The sequence below is a fragment of the Podarcis gaigeae genome (assembly GCF_964106915.1).
Source record: "Podarcis gaigeae genome assembly, chromosome: 2".
NCBI classification, from domain to species: Eukaryota; Metazoa; Chordata; class Lepidosauria; order Squamata; family Lacertidae; genus Podarcis; species Podarcis gaigeae.
The window spans coordinates 60,320,906-60,344,508 of record NC_139679.1 but is presented as its reverse complement, the minus strand read 5'-3'; the positions used below and the strand labels follow the sequence as shown (position 1 = coordinate 60,344,508).

Sequence of the window (23,603 nt, the reverse complement as noted above, 5' to 3'; positions counted from 1 at the left end):
CTCCCTTGCAGGCAGCCACAAGCAGACTCCTATTTTCCTGCAGGCTGTCCCTTGCTCTGCCAGGCCACCATAAGTCTTGAGGGGCACTAGGGTGTGCTTAATCCCCAAAACACTGCCATGGATCAAGGAATCTGCTGCATAAACTATCACAATTACGGTATCAGTAGAAGCTCATTGCGAAGCTGTTCATGCCATGATTGCTAACAGCACTGCATGTGTTTTTGACAAGTGAAAAGAAGGTTATTAAAATGAGATAATGTTATTATGTAACAGTGCAAGTGTCTAGACAGTGTGTGTATTTTGTTGGTAGTTGCTAACCACACACAACTGGACTTTCTCTTCCAGCCTCTGTTCCTCTGTGGATAGTGTCATTATGTAGCTTTGTCACAGATGGCACTGGACTTACCGTAGTTGTGTCCAGGTTTGAAGTCTGAAGGTTCATGTTCTTGTTTAAGAGACATGATAAACATCATTGTCTAGTTTCCTCTAAACCTTCCGTGACAACCCTGAACCTATTCATATTATATGTCAGGACAAACCTTGAACTATCTCCACTACTCTATTCACTTCTAGAAGTGAATGAATGGATAGGGAATAGAAGATCTGAACATGAGATCACTCAGTCATTGTGAGATAAAGCCTACATTTCCTCCATGGAGAGGAGAGGAGGGAGAAAGAGTATGCAAAATTGAGGCTCACTTCTAATCTTCTCTTCCCCTCCCAGCCTCCCACAAAGGAATCCCAGGGAGGTAAAGTTTTGTGTGAACACTGTTAACTGGTTAATATTAGGAGTATGTCTTTGTATTTATAACTATCCTGCATGACTTCTTACGAAAATGCAGGGAAGGAAGAATAAGAGGATATTATACAAGTACAGGAATGAGACATGCAACAATAAAACAATTGTCTGCTTTTCAGAAATTCAAGGTATTTACAGATAAACAACTCAGTAATTTCACAACAAGAGATAAAGGGGGGGGGGGAGATGAACTTACAGTGCTGACTTCCAGTTTATCACCCTGCAAGGTCTTCATTCTTACAACGGCACCAACTGCTCCACTAACCAATATTTCATCCCCGATGTGGTACTTCAGAATGCTGGCAAGTTCTTTAGCATTACCTGGGGGTGAAAGAGACCCAAGATATGTGTTATAGCTCACTTTACTTGTTTCGTGGTATTTAGGAAAGAAAACAAAGTATCACATAGTGAGGTAAACAGACGAAGGACAATATCAGAAGTATTCCGCCTTCCACTAACAGTATGCAGCTGTTCCATGAAGTCAGACTGCAGCCATATATCTCTAGAGTGCCCATATTCAGATTCTCACATATGCTGGCAAGTATTCCTTCCAGCAAAGAAACTCTTAAGTTCTGAGCAGCTGAAGTGTTTTCTGCAGCAGGAGGAAGGATGCAGTATAAACAGCTATACTGTATTACATAGAATGTATTGAAGTTATTTGACTTCAAATGCATGAATGTGTGATCTGAGTGATCTGCAATTTGGGGGGGGGGGGGGACACAGGACTTAAAAAATACTTGGAACCACTATCCTTTAACAGCAGCTATGATTCCCGTAGTGCTCTGTGGATTTTTTAAATAGTAAAACTGCTCATTTGACATCACATCATTTCCTTGCAATATTTTTCTGCTATGCTGCCGCAGCTGGTGCCTTCATTGCTTATGATGCCTTTGTCTCTATCTGTTTCTTCCATAAGCAGAAGAGGATGCCAACATATACTGGCAATGAATCATAGCAGCTTATAAATCTGATATCTGGCAAGTGCTTCCAAAAGTGGCAGAAGACGTATTGGAAAAGAAAACCCCGATGCTGTTTTTGGAAACAGGTGAAACTGAACCAAAATGCTTGAAGCTGTTTTGATAAGCCTTTACGCATTACTGATCTTTTCCTCTGTGCCTTTACCAACAAAGGCACATTTGTAAAACAGAAAATAACATGATCCCCAAAACACCCATCTAAATTTGCTTTCTATCACAACATTGAAAAATCCATTCAAGAAAGGTTCAAGGCCTCACTATGAAAAACGGATTTCGTGTTTCAGTTGGTCTTCAGTGAATTTGGAATCACAACTTGGATGAGATAAATATGTACACTTTTGACTCCTATGGTCTCTGGTTAAGAAAGTATTCAGCAGTTCCTCATTTAAAAGATAGTACTGGAATTTCAAAGGAAGCATTGCAATTATATTGCTGAAAATTCACTCTCATGTCTCATCCATCTATGGACTGGTTTGGTATTGAATTCAGTACCGTACTTTTCTATATGTACTTTGCAAAGCATGTGCAAAGGCATAACACTGGAGGTAATGAATTTCAGGATTTTGTGTGTGAGCCTTAACTCCGGACAGATCGTCCAGGTTTTCTCAGCTCCAGAGTGAAACTGAAATTTCTGAGATGCAGAAATGATATGCAGTCAGACATTATACCATATAATATATACTGCCATCATAGAATCATAGAGTTAGAAAAGACCACAAGAGTCATATACAACCTACTTCTATATTTGCTCCAAAGAATTCAGTAGCAGGGGGCTGGACTAGAACCCCCTGCTACTGAATTGTTTGGAGCAAATATAGAAGTAGGTTGTACATTGTCCCAAATCCAGCTGCAGCTACGAGTAACACATCCAAGAGATAAAGCTGATCAAACAAGAAATTACAGCTCTTCTTCCCTTTTACCTCTTACACAAGTTGCTCTTTGCTATATATTCCCATCAATGGTGATTCATTGCTTTCAGAGGAGTAAGCTAAATATTTTGCTTACAAAGCCTCAGAACATTTTGGCTGTTCACATCTGGGATGTTTCAGTTCCACAGCTACTTACGGTAGCTACAAATCAGTTACAAACTATTTGTGTGTTAAGCAATAGAGCAAATGTGCAGACTGCTGCTCTGCGAACTTAAAAGGATAACCAGCTCCCATCAGCAGATGTTGCATTATGATGTCACAAATGGGATGGGCATGAACTGAGAAAAGCCATTGCACTAGAACAGCTCATATTCTTTTCTAAGCCACAACTATTTTTCAGTTCAGGCAAGAGAATCTTTCAATATTTACATGAAAGATAATTGAACAAGTTCACATACCCTTTCCTTATAGGGCTTCCAAGCTGAAGCTTTTTTTCCCCCCACTGGGCCTGGGGCTTATGAAAATATCACCCCTGTCCTTACCAGCCCAGCTAACATTCATCAACATTTATTGATGGCCATCTGTGATTTCCATCTTCCCTGCTATGATTCTTGGCAACTCTTTTAGACATACACATGACATTTTTCTCACTTAGGTCCTTTAGTAGCCCAGGCATGGTTTCCCTCGCTCTCTTGAGGAACATATTAGAATTAGTTTTTTAGATGTTGTTTGTTAACAGAGGGTGTAGCATATAAATACCCATGCACTACAGCCCACACCACAGAGCCAGTGTGGTGTAGTGGTTAAGAGCAGTGGACTCGTAATCTGGTGAACCGGGTTCGCTTCCCTGCTCCTCCACATGCAGCTGCTGGGTGACCTTGGGCTAGTCACACTTCTTTGATGTCTCTCAGCCTCAGTCACCTCATAGAGTGTTTGTTGTGGGGGAGGAAGGGAAAGGAGATTGTTAGCCGCTTTGAGACTCCTTAGGGTAGTGATAAAGCGGGATATCAAATCCAAACTCTTCTTCTACTACTACTACTGCTTGTCCATCTTATCAACCCTGAATCTTGACTGATACTCTTCTTTATTTTGCCTTTTTTCTACTCCTTCATTACCCCTGCAATATTCCATAAATGTACTAGGAAATTTCAAGGACTGAGGCATAAGGGATGTCTGGACTGTCTATGTCCTTTCCACACACAGAGACAATTGCACACATGGCAGAGAGACTGGCAGGTAGACTATCATTGCCTGGCTCTCACAGACTCACTCTTTCACACATACATAATCACACACATAGAGAGAACAGAGACTAGCTCTTTGTCTTTCTCTCTCACACAACTAAACTTGCAATCACACATGCTAGCATATAGAAAAACAGGACATCCCCCCCCCCCACATAACAGCAGTCTGATGAGCAGGGGAGGGAAGTTCAGTAGAGTAGGTGGCAACTCTGCAAAATATTTCTTTTCATTCTGATAAATTGTTGGGATCTAGTGCACCCCCCCACACACAAAGTTTGACGGGCCTGAACTGTCTCACCATGGGTGTCGATAGTAAATCACTGTCACCTCACGGACAAATCATTCCTTGTGACATCAGTGAAAACCAGAGCCACCACTTTTGTAACCTATTGTCTCTATCCCATGGATGAGCAAACAAAAGAGAAGCTGAATATGAGACTGTAATAGCACAGAATACTGTAAAGCTCACTTATCCAAGGAACTCAGTGTAAGTAATCTCAATATCTCACACCACAGCCAACCAGATCTATGGACATTTACCCATAAGTTTGTTCAGCTCCCCTTGTGGCATGGCTCGGAAGGCTTCGTTTGTTGGTGCGAACACTGTGAAGGACCTTGGCCTGTTCAGCGTTTCTGTGAGGCCTGCAGACTGGATGGCAGCCACTAGAGTGCTGTCGGAAACACACAGAGAAAATACGCATTGAACGCTCAAGCATTTTCAAAGAGCAGTTTAAAATGTCACGGCTGAAATAACAAAGAGGTCCAGCATAGAGCTCCATATATGTCCCAACGTGTACACAGAACTCCCGAGCTACTGGGCTTCTCTGTTCCTTTCACCGGAAGAGATTGCTGCGTTTAGGGTACCCTGATGTGCCTGCAATATATTATTGGGGAGGAGCAAGGAGCTCTTAAACAAAGACTTCACAAAGGGAACTGGCTGGACACTGCTGGAAACAGGATGCTATAGACCTTTGTGTTGGCAGGTCACATGTCCCATTAGAGCAGCAGTGCAGGGTGAGGCTCTCAGGCCCAGGAGCCAAAGATGGCTTTCCAGGCGCCTCTCTTTGGCCCTCCCACAGGCCACACCCTCCTGAGTTCTTTTCTTTGGCCGGAATATGTCCTTGAACTCTGATAATACTTCTGGCTTGCCTGGAAGGAGGACAGAGGGATGTGTGCGGTTTGTTGAAACCTCTGACTTTTGCATTTCTGGAATATAACCTACTGTACCAAGGTGAGCATCGCACCATTGCTCTTCCCACTTTTGCATCTGGCTACTTTGCAAAAAGTTCCCCACTGCAGTATTAGAGCAAAATCCTCCCAGTGGCTTGACTGGGTGCTATTTGCATTCAGGCAACACAGTTCAATCAGCTTAGAAACCTTGACCACTGCTGTCTTTAATCATGAGCTCTTTATCTGCAAAAGGGAATTAATACTGTCCTACTGGCCTGCTGCACTTATTATTAAAGAGGAAAAGATAAAGTACAAGCACTTAACATGGAAAGAATTATAACCTATAATGAAGCTAGGATCTAATTAAATTGCAGCATTGGTCTGTGTTGAATTACTTGTGGGCAATCCTAACCCTGGCTGGGTAGCGCTGAGCCTTAAAGGAGAGTCGAAACCAGGGTAGATGCAGCAAATGGGCTTGAATTGGAGTTCCTGCCACAATCCGCAGCTCACTAAAGCTGTGTAGGATCTAGTAGATCCTTGGTCCCCATCAGGTCTGTCCCTCCTTGCCTCCAAAATGATGTATTTTGGAATTTCCCCCTGCCTTTCCACATTTTAGATGGGTGAAGGAAAGACCTCTGTGGAGGCAACAATCAGATAGAGCTGCCTTCCGCCTCATCCAAACCCTCTCCAGGGTGGAATGCTCTGCCCGTCCTCTGTAATCATGGAGAATAAAAATCACTGTGGTATTTTGATTAAATATTCAAATAAAAGTTAGGTCTACAATGCCACTGAGAAAAGCTTTCAAGCAAGAGCCCCAAATTAATTTTAAATGCTTTGCCAATGTATGAATTAGGCTTGAACTGGAGAGACACAATTAGAATTTCCCAGTAATAGACAGAGAAGTACACAACTATGTGTGCCCATCAGGACTTTTGATTCATTTATTTTTAAAAAACATGATAAAATCCAGAGGAGGTACAACAGGTGCCTTCTGTTTTAACCTTTAAACACCAGCCAGAAACTTTTCTATGTTGCCACATGTATGCTGGCCATTAATAAAATATCCTTTTGCAATTGCTGATTTCCAGTTTTAAATATTTACATGGTTTTTATTGTATGGTTTTCAGTGGTAAACAGCTCTGGGGTTTTTTTAATAGTGATACATAAGTATTTTTATAAATAAAAATAATTTAAAAATCACATCCTTAATATTATAATAATGGTGTTAATTTATTAATTCGTGAGTCAAAAGCCATGCTGTTAAACACTATATCTCAGTGGCATAGCACCTGCTTTGCATGCATCAATCCCCAACATCTCTAGGCAGGTCCAGGAACCACTCCTGTCTGAAAAACCAGAGAACTTCTGCCAGTCTGTGTATATACAATACAATACAATACAATACAATACAATACAATACAATACAATACAATACAATACAATACAATACACAGTGTATATACATACAACATTGACCTAGATGGACTAATGAATCTGAATCTGTATAGGACAGTTTCCTATGTCTGTCTTCCGTACTTTTTTTTATATAAAAAAGGTTTAAATCAGATAATTGATTTTAAAATTCAAAATGTGATTAAATATGCAGAAATAATCAGCCTCAAGTTCTCACTAAAGCAAAACCACTTCTCCCACGTCACTGTTCTCAAGCTAACAATACAAACTAAAAATGTCACCTGAAACGATCATCCGCTTTGAGCACATCCATAACGGTGCCAAGAGGGGGAGTCACCAACTTTTCCATACTGAACAAGGTTCCAAATCTTCCTCTTTTGTCGTGGGCAGCAATGCAGGCATTTTCGATGCAGAGAGTCTACAGGATGGATTGGGTTTTAATTAAAAGCATCACAGAAGTTTAAAATGATTTAAGTTTCCACACTAGAGACCCTGCACATCTTGGTCTATGGCATGAGGCCTAGAAGTACTTGAACACCAACTGACTAGTAAATCAGACATTCCCACAAGGCTAACAGTCTCTCGACTGCATGCTGATCAAGTGGTTTAAAAGGCAGAGCATTCACACAAATCAGCTCAGTGTAACACTAGAGTGGAATCAATTCAGTGTTGTGTGAAAAGAACTTTCCAATGCAGAAAAGGAAGGAACCAGCTTGTTCATCTATACAGAATCACCAGGCCTTGTTCTACTGTGAAACCCACTGAATAATCTTAGGTCAAACACAGGATTGAAGAAGAAGAAGAAGAAGAAGAAGAAGAAGAAGAAGAAGAAGAAGAAGAAGAAGAAGAAGAAGAAGAGTTTGGATTTGATATCCCGCCTTTCACTCCCCTTCAGGAGTCTCAAAGCGGCTAACAACCTCCTTTCCCTTCCTCCCCCACAACAAACACTCTGTGAGGTGAGTGGGGCTGAGAGACTTCAGAGAAGTGTGACTGGCCCAAGGTCACCCAGCAGCTGCATGTGGAGGAGCGGAGACACGAACCTGGTTCCCCAGATTATGTGACTGCCGCTCTTAACCACTACACCACACTGGCTCTTGCTGCAAGGACAGAAATGAAATAACCCTATTTAAACTGCTATGTATGAGTACCTGGAGAAAGGATTTTATTTGAACTGATTGTTACTACTACTACTACTACTACTACTACTACTACTATTTCCCTACCCTTCCTCCCAAAGGAACCCAGAGCAACAAACCCCGTTTTAAAAGTAAAAACTGGGAGGAGTAATTAAATGCCAAACATACATTTCGGTACACAAATACTCTCAGCTGCTTGCCACTCAGAGTTTCTAGTTTCTGTCCATGGAAAAGGTATTTAGAGGAAAGCTGCTCTTTAATAATGTGATCTCGGAGCACGTTCCTGCCTGGCGTAGGAGTCTGATCTGCAGAACAAAAGAAAGCCAAGAGTCATAGTTTTATAACAAGGCATCTAAAGCATGCTGTTGTGTAGAATTTTGTTGCAAAATGCAAGTTTCAAAGTCAGTCCCCTGTGCGACCCCTCCCCCACTGCAAAAAAAGGGCTGGCAATTGCTTTCTTTTAAAATGTAGTCAGTGTCTGCAAAAACAAAATTTGCATCTGCAACCCATGTGGCTACACAGAAAACTTGCTGAGGGAACAATTGTGATTCACACCAGTGTCATCCTTGTGCATCACTCTGATAGTTCCTGAAACTAAAAATAATAAAAGTGCTTATTATTATAAAAGAGAAAATGCCGCTCGAGTCAACACTTTCGATATTTCAGTGCAGCATGCACAGTAGCTCATGGTTCCACAGTGTGAGGACCAAGCATACTCCATTGCCTCTTTCTCCCTCCATGTTAGTGCCAATGTATTTCAATTCCAAAGAAATAGCCATTTAGCTTTTGTAACAAAAGCAACACAAAATTCTGTGGCACTTCAAAGACTTAATGTTATTGAAGCATAAACTTTTGCACCACCTTGTCATAAAGTTCTAGCAAATGTTGATCAAGCTCATTTTTTTTAATCGCCTTGGGCGAGAGATAGCCTGAGGTCCACGTGACAGCCTCAGAGTTCTTGAGAGGAAAAGCAGGATCTAAAGGTAACATCTAAGTAGAGAGTTACTGTCAGAGCAACTGGTACCACTGTGTAAATCTGTAGTGAGGAACCTGTGTCCTTCCATACATTGCTGGACTCCCATCAGCCCCAGCAAGCATAACAAATGGTCAGAGATGACAGGAAATGTAGTCCAATGAAATTGGGAGAGCCTTGGTTTCCCCACCTCTGCTGAACACCGCCCATTCATTCCCCAAAGTCAAAACACACAATGAGCTCCTGTGACAAGAACTGGGTGTTATGTTGACAAGACAAAAGGCAGGATTCCCATCCCCCCATATCTATCATTTCAGAGTGGCTTCACACACACTGTAAAGTTCATTCAATCAACACCAGGTACCCCTATACTGTACATGAATTAATAGGTGACCCTGTAGAAACAATGTGAATCATTCCACTGATATGAATACATTCAGATGAATGTGGATTCTTTCGATCAGGCAGAATTGTGAGTTCCCCAGAAACTAGTCACCGCAAATGAAGATGATCTTTGGGGAAGCAGCATGCCTTTACAGTGCCAATATCACACTGTAACCTGGGCTGGCTGGTCCCGTGTTTGATGGGCATATCCTGCATGCATTAAAGCGAATGCATTTTACATTACCTTTTACAGTCATGCATTAGAACCAGAATAACACCCCCCCAAAAGGAAAGAGATGTGACCTTAACTTGCAACCTTACAAGCTCAAATTGACTTTCAACAATAAAATGAAGCTTTAGGGACAGCTCATGTATGCAGAGGGGATTATAATCTCTCCTCGTTTTCAGTCATGGCTGTCACACACAACCAGCAGTGCCCACCAGAGTATGGATTCTGTCCTGAGTTGACTGACGCTTCTGGTTCTGCCACTAAGCAGATTAGAGTGCAGATGAGTGCCAGAGCTTACCTGTGAAGAAAGAATTGATGGGGGCAAGAACTGTCAGCCGCTCATTTCCCGTGAGATGTGAACTGAGGCCAGCTCGTCTAAAAAGGTCCATAGCCTTTGAAACGTCGGAATCCTGACCGAGCTCCAATAAAGTTTTAGCTGCAATTTAAAAAGAAAAGATGTTAACATGAGTCTCAACATTATTAATTATTACAGAAGGGGTAACTGATGAAGGACCAGAGCAGGGGTCAGCAAACTTTTTCAGCAGGGGGCCGGTCCACTGTCCCTCAGACCTTGTGGGGGACCAGACTATATTTTGAAGAAAAAAAATGAACGAATTCCTATGCCCCACAAATAACCCAGAGATGCATTTTAAATAAAAGTACACATTCTACTCATGTAAAAACACGCTGATTGAGCCAGATCCAGCCCCTGGGCCTTAGTTTGCCTACCCATGGACCAGAGCTTTAAATTAAATTAAAATATGCAACAAAAATATGTGTATTCTATGCCAGATTCATTATGTGTGTTTTAAAATGAGACTTTATGATTCATTTTACATCTCCATTTCAATGCTCATGCTGTGCTTCCTCTATCAAAAAAACAAACCAAGAAATATTTGGCATTTCGATTCTTAATTTTGTTGACATTAAGCTTATTTTTAATATTTTTCTTTCTGTGAAATGCAACCTCATTTTAGAAGTGGGAAAGCTACACTGTGGAAGACAAGTGACTCAGATGGAACATCAGCTGAACTGACATGGAATTAGGCCAGTCACAACTGGGTCAGGTTGTTGCAGTGCATTCTCCATATATTCGAATAAAAGAATACAATTGATGGCAATGAGCAGGGGTGTTGCTTAAAAGGTATAATTAAAAGGTACTTAAAATGGGTATAATTTATATGAAGAGATGCTTCTGGGCGAGTTGGCTGGTGTCTCATCTGCACTTTGCTCTGCAGTGTGCTCAGCCATGCTATAAGGAAAGAAAAAACCTACAAAAATGGGCAGGATGTCCAACACCGAACACAAAGGACCTGGAACTGAGGCCCTGTGGGTCATCCCCAAACAACAGCCCTGGCGGTTAAGCTGCACTGTTCACACTGGCAAGCTCACCAAGCACATCTTGTCTGAGACAAAATCATAATGAGAAAAAGGTTTACCAGAGTCTGGGATGAGTAATTCGTTGACAAAGTGTATCACGCCATTGGTCGCGATGACATCCTTGTTAGCAATGATGGGCCTTCCATTAAGAGTCAGTTCGTCGCCATTGCAGCCTACGTCCAGCATGTTCCCCTGCAGGGTTTCCATTGATAAACCAGCAATAATGGCTTCTGCACACATAGCTGTTTTCAAGATGTGGTTGCTCAGCAGGTCTATGTGGAAACAAAATATACCAAGCAGATTTGAAAAGAGGGGAAATCTCTTTAAAAATTTTAAAAAGGAAAGATATAGTGGCTTGAAAATTGCTACCAGTGTGTCATAGGCTATGGAATGAAAATTAAACCAAACAACAAGGTATCACGTTTAATCTGATCATGCCCCCCACAAAAGAACAAAATGCATGTTGTATGTACATATGCACACTAATTGCAAGAAGCTGGAGACAAGGGAAGTAAATAGTACTTCCTAATTTGAAGCCAATTAGCATCATTGTAATGTCCTAAATTAGCCAGAGAATCTGTACTCTTGAGATATGTACAAAGTTTCCCTGATGGTTTCCAAAAACATTTCCACTTTGCCAAGAAATGAGTTTGGGACACTCATCTGCAAAAGCAGATGTACACTTTTTAATGGAGGTATGGTTTTGATTTTTTAATGGTTTTTCAAAATTAGTTCATTGTGACTTTTGCTGCTTTATGCTGAACTTAAAACTGTTTGATTTCATTGTGTGAGATGCCCAGAGCATTGTTATGGGGCGGCTAGTGTGATTTAATAAATAAATTTCCAAAATTTTCTTTCCTCCACCACATTTGATCAAGACCTGCCAGTGTTGAGCATTGTTCCCCATTTCAAGGAACAAAGAGCTGGTTTATTTGTGCTTTAGTTTCCTGCTTAGGAGGCGAGTGGGTAGCCTTGAGTTTGGTTTGGTGTTTTTAAAACCAGCTTGCTATTGCTACGTAGAACCAGGCTAATGCTCATCTAGCACATCGCTCAAAGTGCTGACCAACTTGTTATTGCTCATCTAGTTCCCCATGGAAAGTGCTGATGAGCTTGTTATTCCTTATTTAGTTCTCCATTCATCTGAGCTCCCTGTCTGCCTTCTGGCTTCTGACTCAGTACAAATACAGCTTCTCCCCCCCCCCCAAGGCCTTCTCTCTACATTCCTGCCTTAAAACCAGAGGGTGGAGAATGAGCAGAGAAAGGCCACCACCATAGCAGCGGGACATGAAAACAGAGCACTGGGCTATGGGGATTGAAACCCACCTTCTCTTTAGAGGACCTTTCTGTCACCTGTCCTAAAAAGCCGAGTGGTGGTGCTCACTTGAGCTCCTGACAGCTGAGTCGCTGGTGCTTACTGGGGAGGAGAGGGGGAGATGGTGGGGAGGTTGGCACAGTGCAAGCGCACCAGCAGAGCCTATCTGGTGCTCCTGCTGGTACACATGCACCAGTTGGACTTCACCACCTTGTCCCTCCCCTTCTCCTTCCCAGTAAGCAGCAGCAATGCAGCTGTCGAGGTCACCACAATGTCCAAGGAGAGAAATCAGAGAGAGAAAAGATTTGAGGTCAGCAGTATGTCACTTTGAACCATTACAGAAATATAAGTTTCTCCCCACCCCTTACCCCTGAAAAATTAACATTTAACCTTGCCTTTCAATATATGGCAAGGTTATAAAATCATCAGTGAATTACACACCAAGAAAAAGTATAGCAAAGTTCCAGAAATACATCTGACCCAGATTCATTACTAACATTAGACCACATATACTAGCTGGAGACTTCTGGCAAAACACATAGTCTAAGACGTTCCCCTACCTCCAGTGCCCTTCTACTCAGGATTTTTCTAAAAAATTATTTTATAAAATTTATCCAGTGGACCCTTCCGGGTTTTATCCAGTATACTTCCGGGTTTCGCCGCGCACACATGTGCAGAAATGCTCTATAGCACCGCTCACGTGCACAGAAGCAGCACCTCTAGATGTGGACTTTTTGGGGTATGTACGGATCCCCATGGGACGCGGGTGGCGCTGTGGGTTAAAGCCTCAGCGCCTAGGGCTTGCCGATCAAAAGGTCGGTGGTTCGAATCTCCGCTGCGGGGTGCGCTCCCGTTGCTCGGTCCCAGCGCCAGCCAACCTAGCAGTTCGAAAGCACCCCCGAGTGCAAGTAGATAAATAGGGACCGCTTACTGGCGGGAAGGTAAACGGTGTTTCCGTGTGCAGCTCTGGCTCGCCAGAGCAGCGATGTCACGCTGGCCACGTGACCCGGAAGTGTCTTCGGACAACGCTGGCCCCTGGCCTCTTGAGTGAGATGGGCGCACAACCCCAGAGTCTGTCAAGACTGGCCCGTACGGGCAGGGGTACCTTTACCTTTACCTTACGGATCCCCATAACAAATTAAGTGGTTTACAAATTATATCTATGTACAATAGACATTTTCACAGCTGTTTACCTTTCAGAGCTTCTGGGTCTCCTAGGATCCTGGTTAGGGTTTCTGGTGGGATCTTCTTAAAAGCTTCATTGGTTGGAGCCAGCAATGTAAACTGGCCTTCACTTTCCAAAAGACTGTCGAGACCAGCAGCTGCCACAGCAGTCTTTGAATAAATACAAAAGAAACGGAATTAGGCATGTTAGAAAGGAAGGAATCCAGCAGGGATACAAGTTAATAGGTTTTCAAAGAAGTGATTTCGCCCTAAATGGGCATCAAAGGATATATTGGGATATATATTTGAAATGGACTTACTCTTAGGGTTTCAAGATTCTCTTCAAGCTCAACAATTTGAAGGATGCTGTTTGTTGTTGTGGAAATGACTTTGTCTATCAGGTGGACCACTCCATTGGTGGCGTGATGGTCAGCCTCCAACAACCTAGCACAGTTCACTGTCACGATCTGGGGAACACAGGGACCAGACAAATAAAAAACTAAAGCTAGTATATGATTAACATATTATATTATGCCAGTGGAATAATATGTCAATAGCTGGTTTAAAGAATTCCACGTATCATTTTCTCTATCATTAAGTCTATGTGTACTTAAGAGGGACAGGGAGAATTCTAAAGGTTGTCTGTATGCATCTGTGAGAGCCACCTTGAAGGATCCTAGTGGTTTGAAAGTCAGTTTCATCCTTTTAATAAGTCAATAAATAAGTTACTCATTTATTTGTATTTTTAAAAGTGTCAACTGTTTTCCCGGACATGAGGCCATAATGGTGGCTGGCCTCAAGCCTTTGGTTACATCACCCACCCCTTATATTGGGAAAAGCCAGTTCATATTAATACATCTGGCAGAACAATTAAGTTGGCCATCTAAAATAGAAGCAAAATAATATCCTGAGCTCTTTAAAGAATATTTGGTACATATCAATTGCCCTTGTAGTTTCAGTTTTTCCAAATACTCACTCCATTTGGATAATGATGGATCTGTACATCAATATTCTGGTACATTGAAGGGAGAGTTGTTCCATGTTTCAGATCATCCGTAAGAACTTTTTTATTCACCATATGGTAGCGAAGAGCATTTAACAGCTCAATGTTAACATTGCTCACCAAAGAATCCAACATTTCCTGAGAAAAAGCAAATGAGGCCAAATACTCAGTTCCGCTGAGCTTATTCTCACAAAGCCATAGGTGTCAATGCTTGACTAATAGTACCTGACTATTTCTACCTGCTTCTACCTCGCAAGCAGGAAGGAAATATGCTTGGACTGCAACTGCCCCCCCTATAGTGAGGGCTAACAACTGTAGCCCTGTTCCTCTGTCAGTGGAACAATATACAATTGCTGGGAAGATTCCTGGACTGCAATTTCTTGTGTACAGCTCCCCAGCTGAAAGAAGAATGCATCCTCAAGCTAGCACTACCCAGCTCCCATCCAATGAACTGAGCCCACTGTGAATAAAATGATACAAGGTCTTTTCTCAACCTTGGTTCCCCAAATGCTGTTAACTACAACTCTCAACATCCTTGACCACTCGGGTCCTGCTAGCTAGGGATGATAGGAGCTGTATTCCAGCAAGATCTGGGGACCCAAGGTTGAGAAAGGTTGTTCTAGATCCTGTTTTCAGCTACTGGCAGCCTTTTGTATTTTCTGCTTTAAGAGAAGTAATTTAATCTAATCATCCCTCTTATGAATAGCTATGGGAGGCACAGGAAAAGAAACAGGATAAAAGATAAGCAGGAGTGCTCTTGGAAGTTGCAAGAACACAGAATGGGAGCTTGAGCAACTAAGATTAGAAAGCTGCTCCACTGGTGGGGCAGTGTTGCGGGCAGGCCCTCCTGCACACAGCGGGGGCAGAGCCAAGCTCCCGGGTCATTGGGGATTCTCTAGCCGCATCCCAGCCCTAGCCAGCCAATCCGGCTGGCAGGGTGGGTGGGTGGGCGTGACTTGGCTAATTTAAGCAGCCGTACGGCCAGGGATCTTCCTGTTTTCACCTACCTCATAGCAATCATCACAACTTTTGTAAGGTTTGGCGGTTAGGCATTGGTAAAACCTGGTTTGGGGGAGGGGAGGTGTGGCCATCACCTGCCCCTCCATTTTTAAGGGTGTTTCGTTAAAGGGATCCAGGGGTGTGGATCTTGTCTGAAGCCCGGGTAGGGGCTAGGGCCATGCCATGACCCCATTGGGGACCCTGGGGGAGTTCTTAGTTGATGTACATCAACAGGACTCCCCTTATTGGTGGTTGACCCTTACTGGATTACCTGCATGGTGGGCAGGAGTCAGATATAGTCGGTTCAATTCCAGTGTCTAAGCCAATACCACTCACATTCTGTAAGCAATAAAGTTGTGGCCTTTATCTGCCCATTAACCCAAAATACTGTGTCCAAGTGTTCTTATTCAACATAAGGGGGAGGCCTCGGGGTCTTGACATGCAACTAGGAGCCCCACTGGATTTGGCCAAAGGCCCATGTGGAGCAGCATCCTGCTTTCACAGTGTCCAACCGGATGCCTATGAGAAGCCATCAAGCAGGACCTGAGCTCTGGAAGTGTGATTCCAATAGTTCCTTTATTTAAATAATTTGTATATTGCCTTTCATTTCAAAGAAATATCACGGTGGTTTACGGAACAACAAAACAACATATTAGAAAGGGTATCAATGAAATAATATATAACAATGATTAAATGTGAATATACGTATAATGATATTTAATCCTGGTGTCTGAATATTCTTATTCCTTCATTTAAAATAATGATTCCTATCTTCTTACTGTGTCCTACCCACTTTGTGAGATTTCCTCAACACATTCAAGTTTTAGAAACTGAAGTGGCACTTATTCTTACGGCAGGCAAGGATGCCCAGGCTTCATTGGTTGGGGCAAAGATTGTGTAGCTTCCAGGGCCTGTGATTTCAGCACTCAAGTTAGAGCTGGCAGAGTAGAGCTGTGTGGTTGAGGCTCCAACAGTTCCAAGTGTTTCGTACAGGTTGGAAAGAGGCAAAGCTGTTTAAAAATAATAATACAGATGACATTTCACTTTGACAAGGCAATAGCATAATAATAACATTTACTACTTCACCATAAAAATGCATATTACATGGAAATGCTTGTAAGAAATGCCCAATGACCCATTTTTTAAAACTGAAAAAGCTGCTTTGCGAGTGGAGAAATAGCAGGGGGAAAGCAAACTTCACCCTTTCTCCACCCACTATCTTCCTATGTGAAATTGCTCTCCTAAGCACCCTTTGTAACCAATGCGTTTTCAAGGGCATGTTCGCATCTGCCCTAGAAAATGCATGTTTGAAACAATTTGGTGGCAGGGAAGTCACTAGGAGGGACAATTTGCAGCCGGCAGTCTGTGTGTGGATAAAAGGTTAAGCACCCTTATCCTCTCCTACTGTTTCTCTGCTGCAAGTCACACCCTCCTTGCCAAAAAAGAAAAAAAGGGCTGTCCTGTTACCGTTACATGTAGTCATACCTCAGGTTAAATATGCTTCAGGTTGAGCGTTTTCAGGTTACGCTCTGCGGCGACCCGGAAGTAACAGAACGCATTACTTCCGGGTTTCACGGCTCACACATGAGCAAACGCTCAAAATGATGTCACGCGCATGCGCGGAAGCAGCAAATCGTGACCTGCAGACATGGGTTGCGTTTGCTTCAGGATGCAAACGGGGCTCCGGAACGGATCCCGTTCACATCCAGAGGTACCACTGTACTAGAAAGTAATGTGCGGCATGTTCCAGACATGACAGAAGGCATGGGAGCTGGAGGAGGCAACTGAGATAGCAATAGATATGTTTGTGCAGAATACAGTGAACTTAGCAACTGCCTTGCTGCATCAAACCACGTCTCCACCTGGTCCAGCATTTTATTCCTAATAAAGGATAAACTGGGCTCTCTGTGGGCAGTGTCAAGGAAACATATTAGCAGGAATGACAGACTTACTCGCAGCCAGGTTATCGAGAAAAAAGAAAAGGGAGGTGAAGTTCAAACCTCATACTCCCTGCTCCTTATAACTGAGGCTACCCTCTAAGATTGCTTAACTTTTAATGCTAATTTGGTGCATGGGACATTGTTTATTAGCAGCTACTGCTGCAGAGGCAGACAAACTGGACTCTACCCACCCTGAGGGTGTTTTGGGATGGGAAGGAAGATGCAGAGCATGAAAATCCTAGCTACTACATATTTCAAATGGCTGTTTATTTGTATGTATTTTAATTTTTTATATATGGATGTTTTATGATGGCCTATACTTGTATAAAAGTTCAGTGAAGTAAGTAAGAAAGATACTGTGTCTAATTTGATATTGCTGCTTAATATGTATCCATGATGCCTGTTCTATATTAGGTACCGTGATATTGCTTCTTATTATGAAATGTATTTATTTGGCTGTTTTGTATTGTATGGATATTATATACTGACATATATTGTGCATTATGTTTTATGTTGTAAATGAAGGGAGGTATATAATTTTCAAAAAAAAAAAAATTAATAGTGGCCAACCAGCTGCTTCTTTCAAGCCCCCAAGCAGGGGCAGAATGCAACCCCCCACCCCTCTTGCTTTCCCCAAGTAACTCATGTTCAGAGGCACGCTGCCCTTGATTTCAGGAAGTTATCATGCCACCCTACATTCCAGATAGCCATCATGAGTAATAGTCACTAATAAATGGGGAATAATGGATCTGGGAACTCTGGGGGGGGGGGGAGAAATATGAGCAGAATTGCCAAGACTGCTTGCCTATGGAGGGAATAGGTTGCATGCAGACATCAACAGCAACCCCAATGGTGACAGGAATGATGGGGAAAAGGAAGGTTTGGGTTGAATATCAGGAACTCGCCTGCACCATGCTCATTTTAAGATGTTGGCCAGATATAATTTGGGCCCGGAAGAGTAGTAGCTCACCACATATTCATTAATCAGTGAACTACATCTAGAGTGATATCCAATATTAGTTGACTCATTTATATCAACAGTCCTAAGTAACTTAAGTGCATTGATTCAATGGGTCTCGTCTGCATATGACTAACACTGGATTTGCCTTGTTGGTTACTGGTTACGTTCTGTACTCCCAAAATGTAACGAGTAAAGCAGCCTGGGGATTAAATGACCTGCTGCTACTCCCATCATAATGTCTGGAAACTATACTGGGCAAGACATCTCCTCCTCACTGAAAGCTACCTGTGAGGCCCACTGGCAGAATCAATGTATGCACTGACGCTCCCACACCACCCCAAATTTGCACAAGGTATTAGTTTGTACTTCAATTGATTTACCAGCTGGACAGCCTTTCTCCCCTGGAACTTCTTCATATCCTGGACAACATTCGTAGGTAATCATTCTGCAGCGAGAAAGAAATGGAGCATAGTCAAAGCAATGGCTAGCTGTCATGCCAATTTCAATTGGTTGCATGGCACAGAGCTCCAAAAGACCATACCACAGCATACTATAGATGGAAGATCACATTATCTGCATGAATGGTGAGCTGTTTGTCACAAGCATATCAGGTGATGAATCTGCCAATGAATATTTGCTGAAGCATTTAAGTTGACTGTTTTTCAGTCTTTTATGCTGTGTTTCATTCGCTCTGTTTTGATAGTTTCTTTACTGATTTATGGGTGTGGTTGTTTGTAATTTAAAGTAAATCATAACAAATGATGCTTAAATGATGCAGTGTGTGTGTGTGTGTGTGTGTGTGTGTGTGTGTGTGTGTAGAAAATTAGAAGTAGAAGGCTGGGTTGTAATCCTCCCTGACATGCTAGTTGTTCACATGAAGGCTATTTGGAGCATGGGGCAGCAATCAGACACACAACCTTAAGTAGCAGAGTTTAATTAGGCAGTACTGTGACTTTTGTGACTTTTTCAATTGTAGCACTGGTACCCCCATTCTATGCATTTGACTACCGTTCATATATAGACTTTATATTGTGGTCCAAATGCTTGCCTGCAATTCTAGGGATGGCTCATACAAGTCAAGTTTCCCAGCTGGAGATGTAATCATGTTCACACCTACCTGAACTGGAATTACCTTTCTACTTGCAATTCTCATCATGACAACACCCAAAATGGGACATCGCAATCACAGCAACAACCTATGAGGTCTGCATCTATTTTCCATTCATACACCACTTCCTCACCATAAAAACAGGTAAACACAATCCTTTCCCCCCATAAAATTTTATTAAGGCTTTTCATAATACAATACAATTTTAAAAATCTAAATAAAAACAAAAAGAGAAAGAGAAAAGAAAGTACAGAGTCATCACTTTAAGGTAGATCGTAATTCTTGTCTCACACAGAAAGAGGTGGACCCTCCCAGCTCTCATCTGGGAGCTTCCCATTCTTCCCCCCAGTTTCCCACCCTGGAAGATCTTCACTTTCCTACCTCTCACACAGGGTCCTTCACCAACCACCCATCACCCTCATGGGTGTATAAACACAGAAACTGAGATAATCTATATTCACATACAGATAGGCTTCATTGCGGTCCATAGACCCAAAATAAACAGTACAGCGATGGTATATATCAGCAGTTATTAAGCTGTAGGGGTAACCTTACTGGCCAACAGAGGAACTTTAGCCCTCCAAGAGAAAATTTGCTACAGCCAGTGTAATAGTATCAGTCTTATCCTCATAGATATGTGCATTTCAGTAGTCCAAGAGGGAGATAACCTTATGGCAGGGATATCTCTGGACTACAATTCCCATCATCCCTGACTATTGGTCATGCTGACTGGTGCTGATGGGGATTGTAGTTTAACAACATATGGAGGGCCACAGGCGCCTCACCTATGCCTTGGAGCTTCCAGCAATCCACTACTACTTCTTAAATCTTAAAAGTGTTAAGCTGCAGTTCTATACTTGCTTACCTGTGACTACGTTCTACTGAACTCAGTGTTGCTTACTTCTAAGAATCAATGTATGGGGTTGTGGCTTTCAGTTACTTCAATTACTCTGTGGTGTACAGAGCCTCTTGAAGAACAAGCAGAGTGTTTGGTAACAGTCTTTTGTGTCCACTTTAAAAGGAATGAAGTTGCAAGTGCTGTGTTTTGTTAGCAGATTAAGATATTTTGGGAACCACTGGCCTTGTACACCACATTTAATCATTGTTTGGATAACATTGTAATTCCATTATGTTTATTATCTTAACGAAGCAACCTAGTGTTTTCTCTCATGGGCCCACCAGTTCTGGAATACTACTTCTCTCCTTGAGACACACTTTTTGCTTTCTTGGATCAAATTAGAGCTCTCAGCCTTAAACATTAGGAATTAATTATTCCCTTGATGTAGATGGCCTCATTTATCCTCCGTACTTATTTGGATGGGCACAGGGGACACATTAATTATGTTGTGAGCAGAAAGATAAGTAAAGCAGCAAATGCTCTTCTGCGATATAAACCAAGCAGCTAAGCTAATTAGTTGTGTTTAGAGGCTTTAGAGAAAAAACAGAAGCTGGTCAATTGCACACGCTAATGAACTGTCTGATAGATTTAATAGCTCTTGGCTTGCTCTTTCTCTGCTCTTGAATGCTATTAAATGAAGTCACCATAGTAGACCACACTTTAATTAAGCTACAATTTATGTACCAACTTTTTTTTTCACTTTACAAAAAATGCTTCCTACATTAATGCATTTTTTTAAAAAAGGCAGCAACAGACCATGCTTTAATATTCATAAGGAAAGCAGGTTCATAATTCCCCCAGGGTTGTATTATTTCTAGCTTTACAACATTTAGAAGAGACTGGACAATTTAATTCCAGTGACAAAAATGCAAAGAATAATAGTGTGTTGACTGCTGACCTGACTTGTAAAATTGGTTGAAAGGAAGTATACCCAAGAAAACACACACACACCCCTCTCTCTATATATATTCTGGGGAGGGAGGTCAAGGGTTAAACTATTTCATATGTTATAAAAATGAACAGGGGAAACTATTGAATGAAACAAAGTTCTTCAAGGTAATTAAGATTTAGCATGTAGCAAATACCTGTACATGAGTTATAGAAGGAAATAAATTATGTGTCATAGTTTCCAAGCAAAATTGCACCAAAAAATCCAGACTGATTGTCTAGACATTATATATTCCATGTGGGAAACAGCTAAATTGCTTTCTTTGACTTCTAGAGATCTCAACACCCCACTGGTACAACTTTTCAATCTCATCTACCCTACTTTCTCTTCAGAAAAAAAAACACACACACATACTTTGTATTCCTTAATTGTTCTTTTTGGACACAAAAGGGCCAATTGTATATTCTCTCAAAGTCTAGACAGCACTTTGGTTCAAAACTGGAATAAACACAAAGAAATGATTAAAGGCAAGTCCACCCAAAGTTTAACCTAAAGAATTCTCGAGATCTGACGTCGTTTCCCAAAGGCTTATTTATAGAGAGATGGGAGGTTAATGAAGTGCGGCTAATAGGCCAGGAACCTAATGTACACAAAACTCAGGAGGGCAGTCTAAACGCGGACGGATCTGCTTGGGAAGACCCTGCAGAGGGAAGGGGAAGCGGTGGAAGTGACCTCAGCTTCAAAGCAACTGGCAAGAGGCCTGAAAGAACTAAGAGCAATAATGTATAAGCCGCTACATCTCTTTTGAATCTGGTATGTAAAGTTAAGGTGTACATATTTGTTTGAGTAATGCTGTGTCTGTGAATGTGTGCTCCATATCCCGATCCACCTCTGTGCTGGCAAGCAGCTTATCATCATGGTATGAGGGCAGTTGGTAGTGAGTTTGGGGTGGTCTGGGTACACTGGTGGGAGTGCCTGCAGCACCCCAACCTTGCTGACACCCTGCCCCATGGCAATATGCCATAAACAGACCCCTGTGTTGCAATATAGACAAGCTGAACAATGGCCAATAACAATGGCACTAAACACTATTTATAGACTAATACAAATGAACAGAAATTGCAAAGTTTGATATATACATAATCTGTCACCAAATATCGCCGGAACAGAGTTTCCAGATAACCAATCTGTTTCATTCAATGCTTCATCAGCCAATCTTGATCACTGTTGCCAAGAGTTCTGGGGATGCCACTCGCCCCAGTTGCTCCTGGTTGACAAGCGTTTCCTTGTTGATTTAATGCAGGAGACTTCCATTTGGGTTGATCCTGTAGCCTGTCCCACCTCATTCCCTCTCTCTGCAGCTGCTCACACCCCTTCACTTCTTGCTGCTTCCAGCCCATCTCTTAAAGGAGCTTCTCCCTGACCCAATGGTCAAGCCAGTGTGTGCAGCAAAATATACGGTACTTCCAGCCTCCAAACACTTATCTGCAAACAGAGCAGCCTGTGACCATACAGATGTTGGTTATGTCTGCTGCAGCACATCATCACAGCCAAGGCAAGCACTTAGATCAGTTGTTCAGACATTCCCAGTTCAAGTTGTGGTGAGTTTGGGCTCCAGTCAGCCTTTCTTGTAGATTATATTGTGCTCTCAGCTCAGCCTAACTGTGCTGCATTGAGTTCCCTGGGTCATAGCAAGGTTGCTTTTGAGTAATAGCTTGATGGTTTCCAGACCACTAGGGTCAGAATCTTATCTCCTCTGACTCCCTTCCCTCCTTCCTTGGGTTTAGCTCCTGCCTCCTTTCTCAGCCTGATATGCTGGTTACTGAGCACTGACCTTCTGGTTTCTGGGTTACTCCTGGCTCCCAGAAATATGTACCATTAAATAAAACATTAACAAAAACAAAGCAATATTTTTGATCTTCTCTACTCCCTATTTATTTTGAATTGGTCAGCCTGCCTCTCTCAGTCATAGGCTAAGCAACAGTAACACTCCCCCCAATTTATCATAAAATCAAACACCTTTTGCGGGTTTTGCAGTGTATAACTATAGTTGGAGAACGCTCAACATAACCAATCATGAGATCAATCATATTTGGCCACTCATCACTCTTCCAAAGCCCATACACATCAGAAGTAAGTAAATCATCTCAAATGAACACTTCAAATAATACAAGAATAGAAATTGTCTCCCATGATTGGACACACAATTGTTCTGTGTGTACACAAAGCAAAATGCACGTAAGGGTGATAATTACCCATAATTACTGCACACTATTTGCCTCTTTTCTTCACATTCTATAAAAACATTGTTATGTTTTATTTACCCAATTGTTCTGGGATATTCTAAACAGATTTTGCTCTCTTCTGCTTCCATACAAACTAACAGAGGCTAGAAAAGTTAGGTTTTTCTTTCTTAAGGTTATAGAAACATCATTTTTTCCCAGCAATTAAATGAAATGAAAGCACCAAATTCAGTTCCTAGAGGACCACTGGACCCAGTGTTCAGAATCAACAAGCTGCACAAATCACTAGTATATTCTGTGAACAGCGATACATTTATATACTGTGCTTATGATGTCTGGTTAGCAGTGAGTGATAATTTGAATGTTTGGCTCCACTGAGATATAACTAAGTCAACAACTCCCCTATCAGTACCTGCTTACACCATGAGTGTCTGTGCTATATACTCAAATGGCTTCTAACCACACATTTCCTGCCTTATTTGGTGGGTGGTTTTAAGGGAAATCTTTTTCCA

At 42.0% G+C, this 23,603-nt stretch overlaps 1 protein-coding gene across 1 annotated transcript in view; it reads right to left on the bottom strand.

Annotated features, from left to right (window-relative positions):
- TGFBI (transforming growth factor beta induced) overlaps positions 1 to 23,603 on the bottom strand; it is a 43,527-nt gene that overhangs the window by 6,762 nt on the left and 13,162 nt on the right. The window contains exons 3-13 of the mRNA XM_083728484.1: positions 18,334 to 18,398; positions 15,905 to 16,062; positions 14,027 to 14,191; positions 13,371 to 13,517; positions 13,080 to 13,221; positions 10,634 to 10,846; positions 9,493 to 9,630; positions 7,777 to 7,913; positions 6,754 to 6,890; positions 4,430 to 4,560; positions 996 to 1,120 (exon numbers count right to left, since the gene is read on the bottom strand). Of these exons, the coding sequence (XP_083584610.1) occupies positions 996 to 1,120; positions 4,430 to 4,560; positions 6,754 to 6,890; positions 7,777 to 7,913; positions 9,493 to 9,630; positions 10,634 to 10,846; positions 13,080 to 13,221; positions 13,371 to 13,517; positions 14,027 to 14,191; positions 15,905 to 16,062; positions 18,334 to 18,398 (1,558 nt within the window). The remainder of the gene's footprint in view (positions 1 to 995; positions 1,121 to 4,429; positions 4,561 to 6,753; positions 6,891 to 7,776; positions 7,914 to 9,492; positions 9,631 to 10,633; positions 10,847 to 13,079; positions 13,222 to 13,370; positions 13,518 to 14,026; positions 14,192 to 15,904; positions 16,063 to 18,333; positions 18,399 to 23,603) is intronic.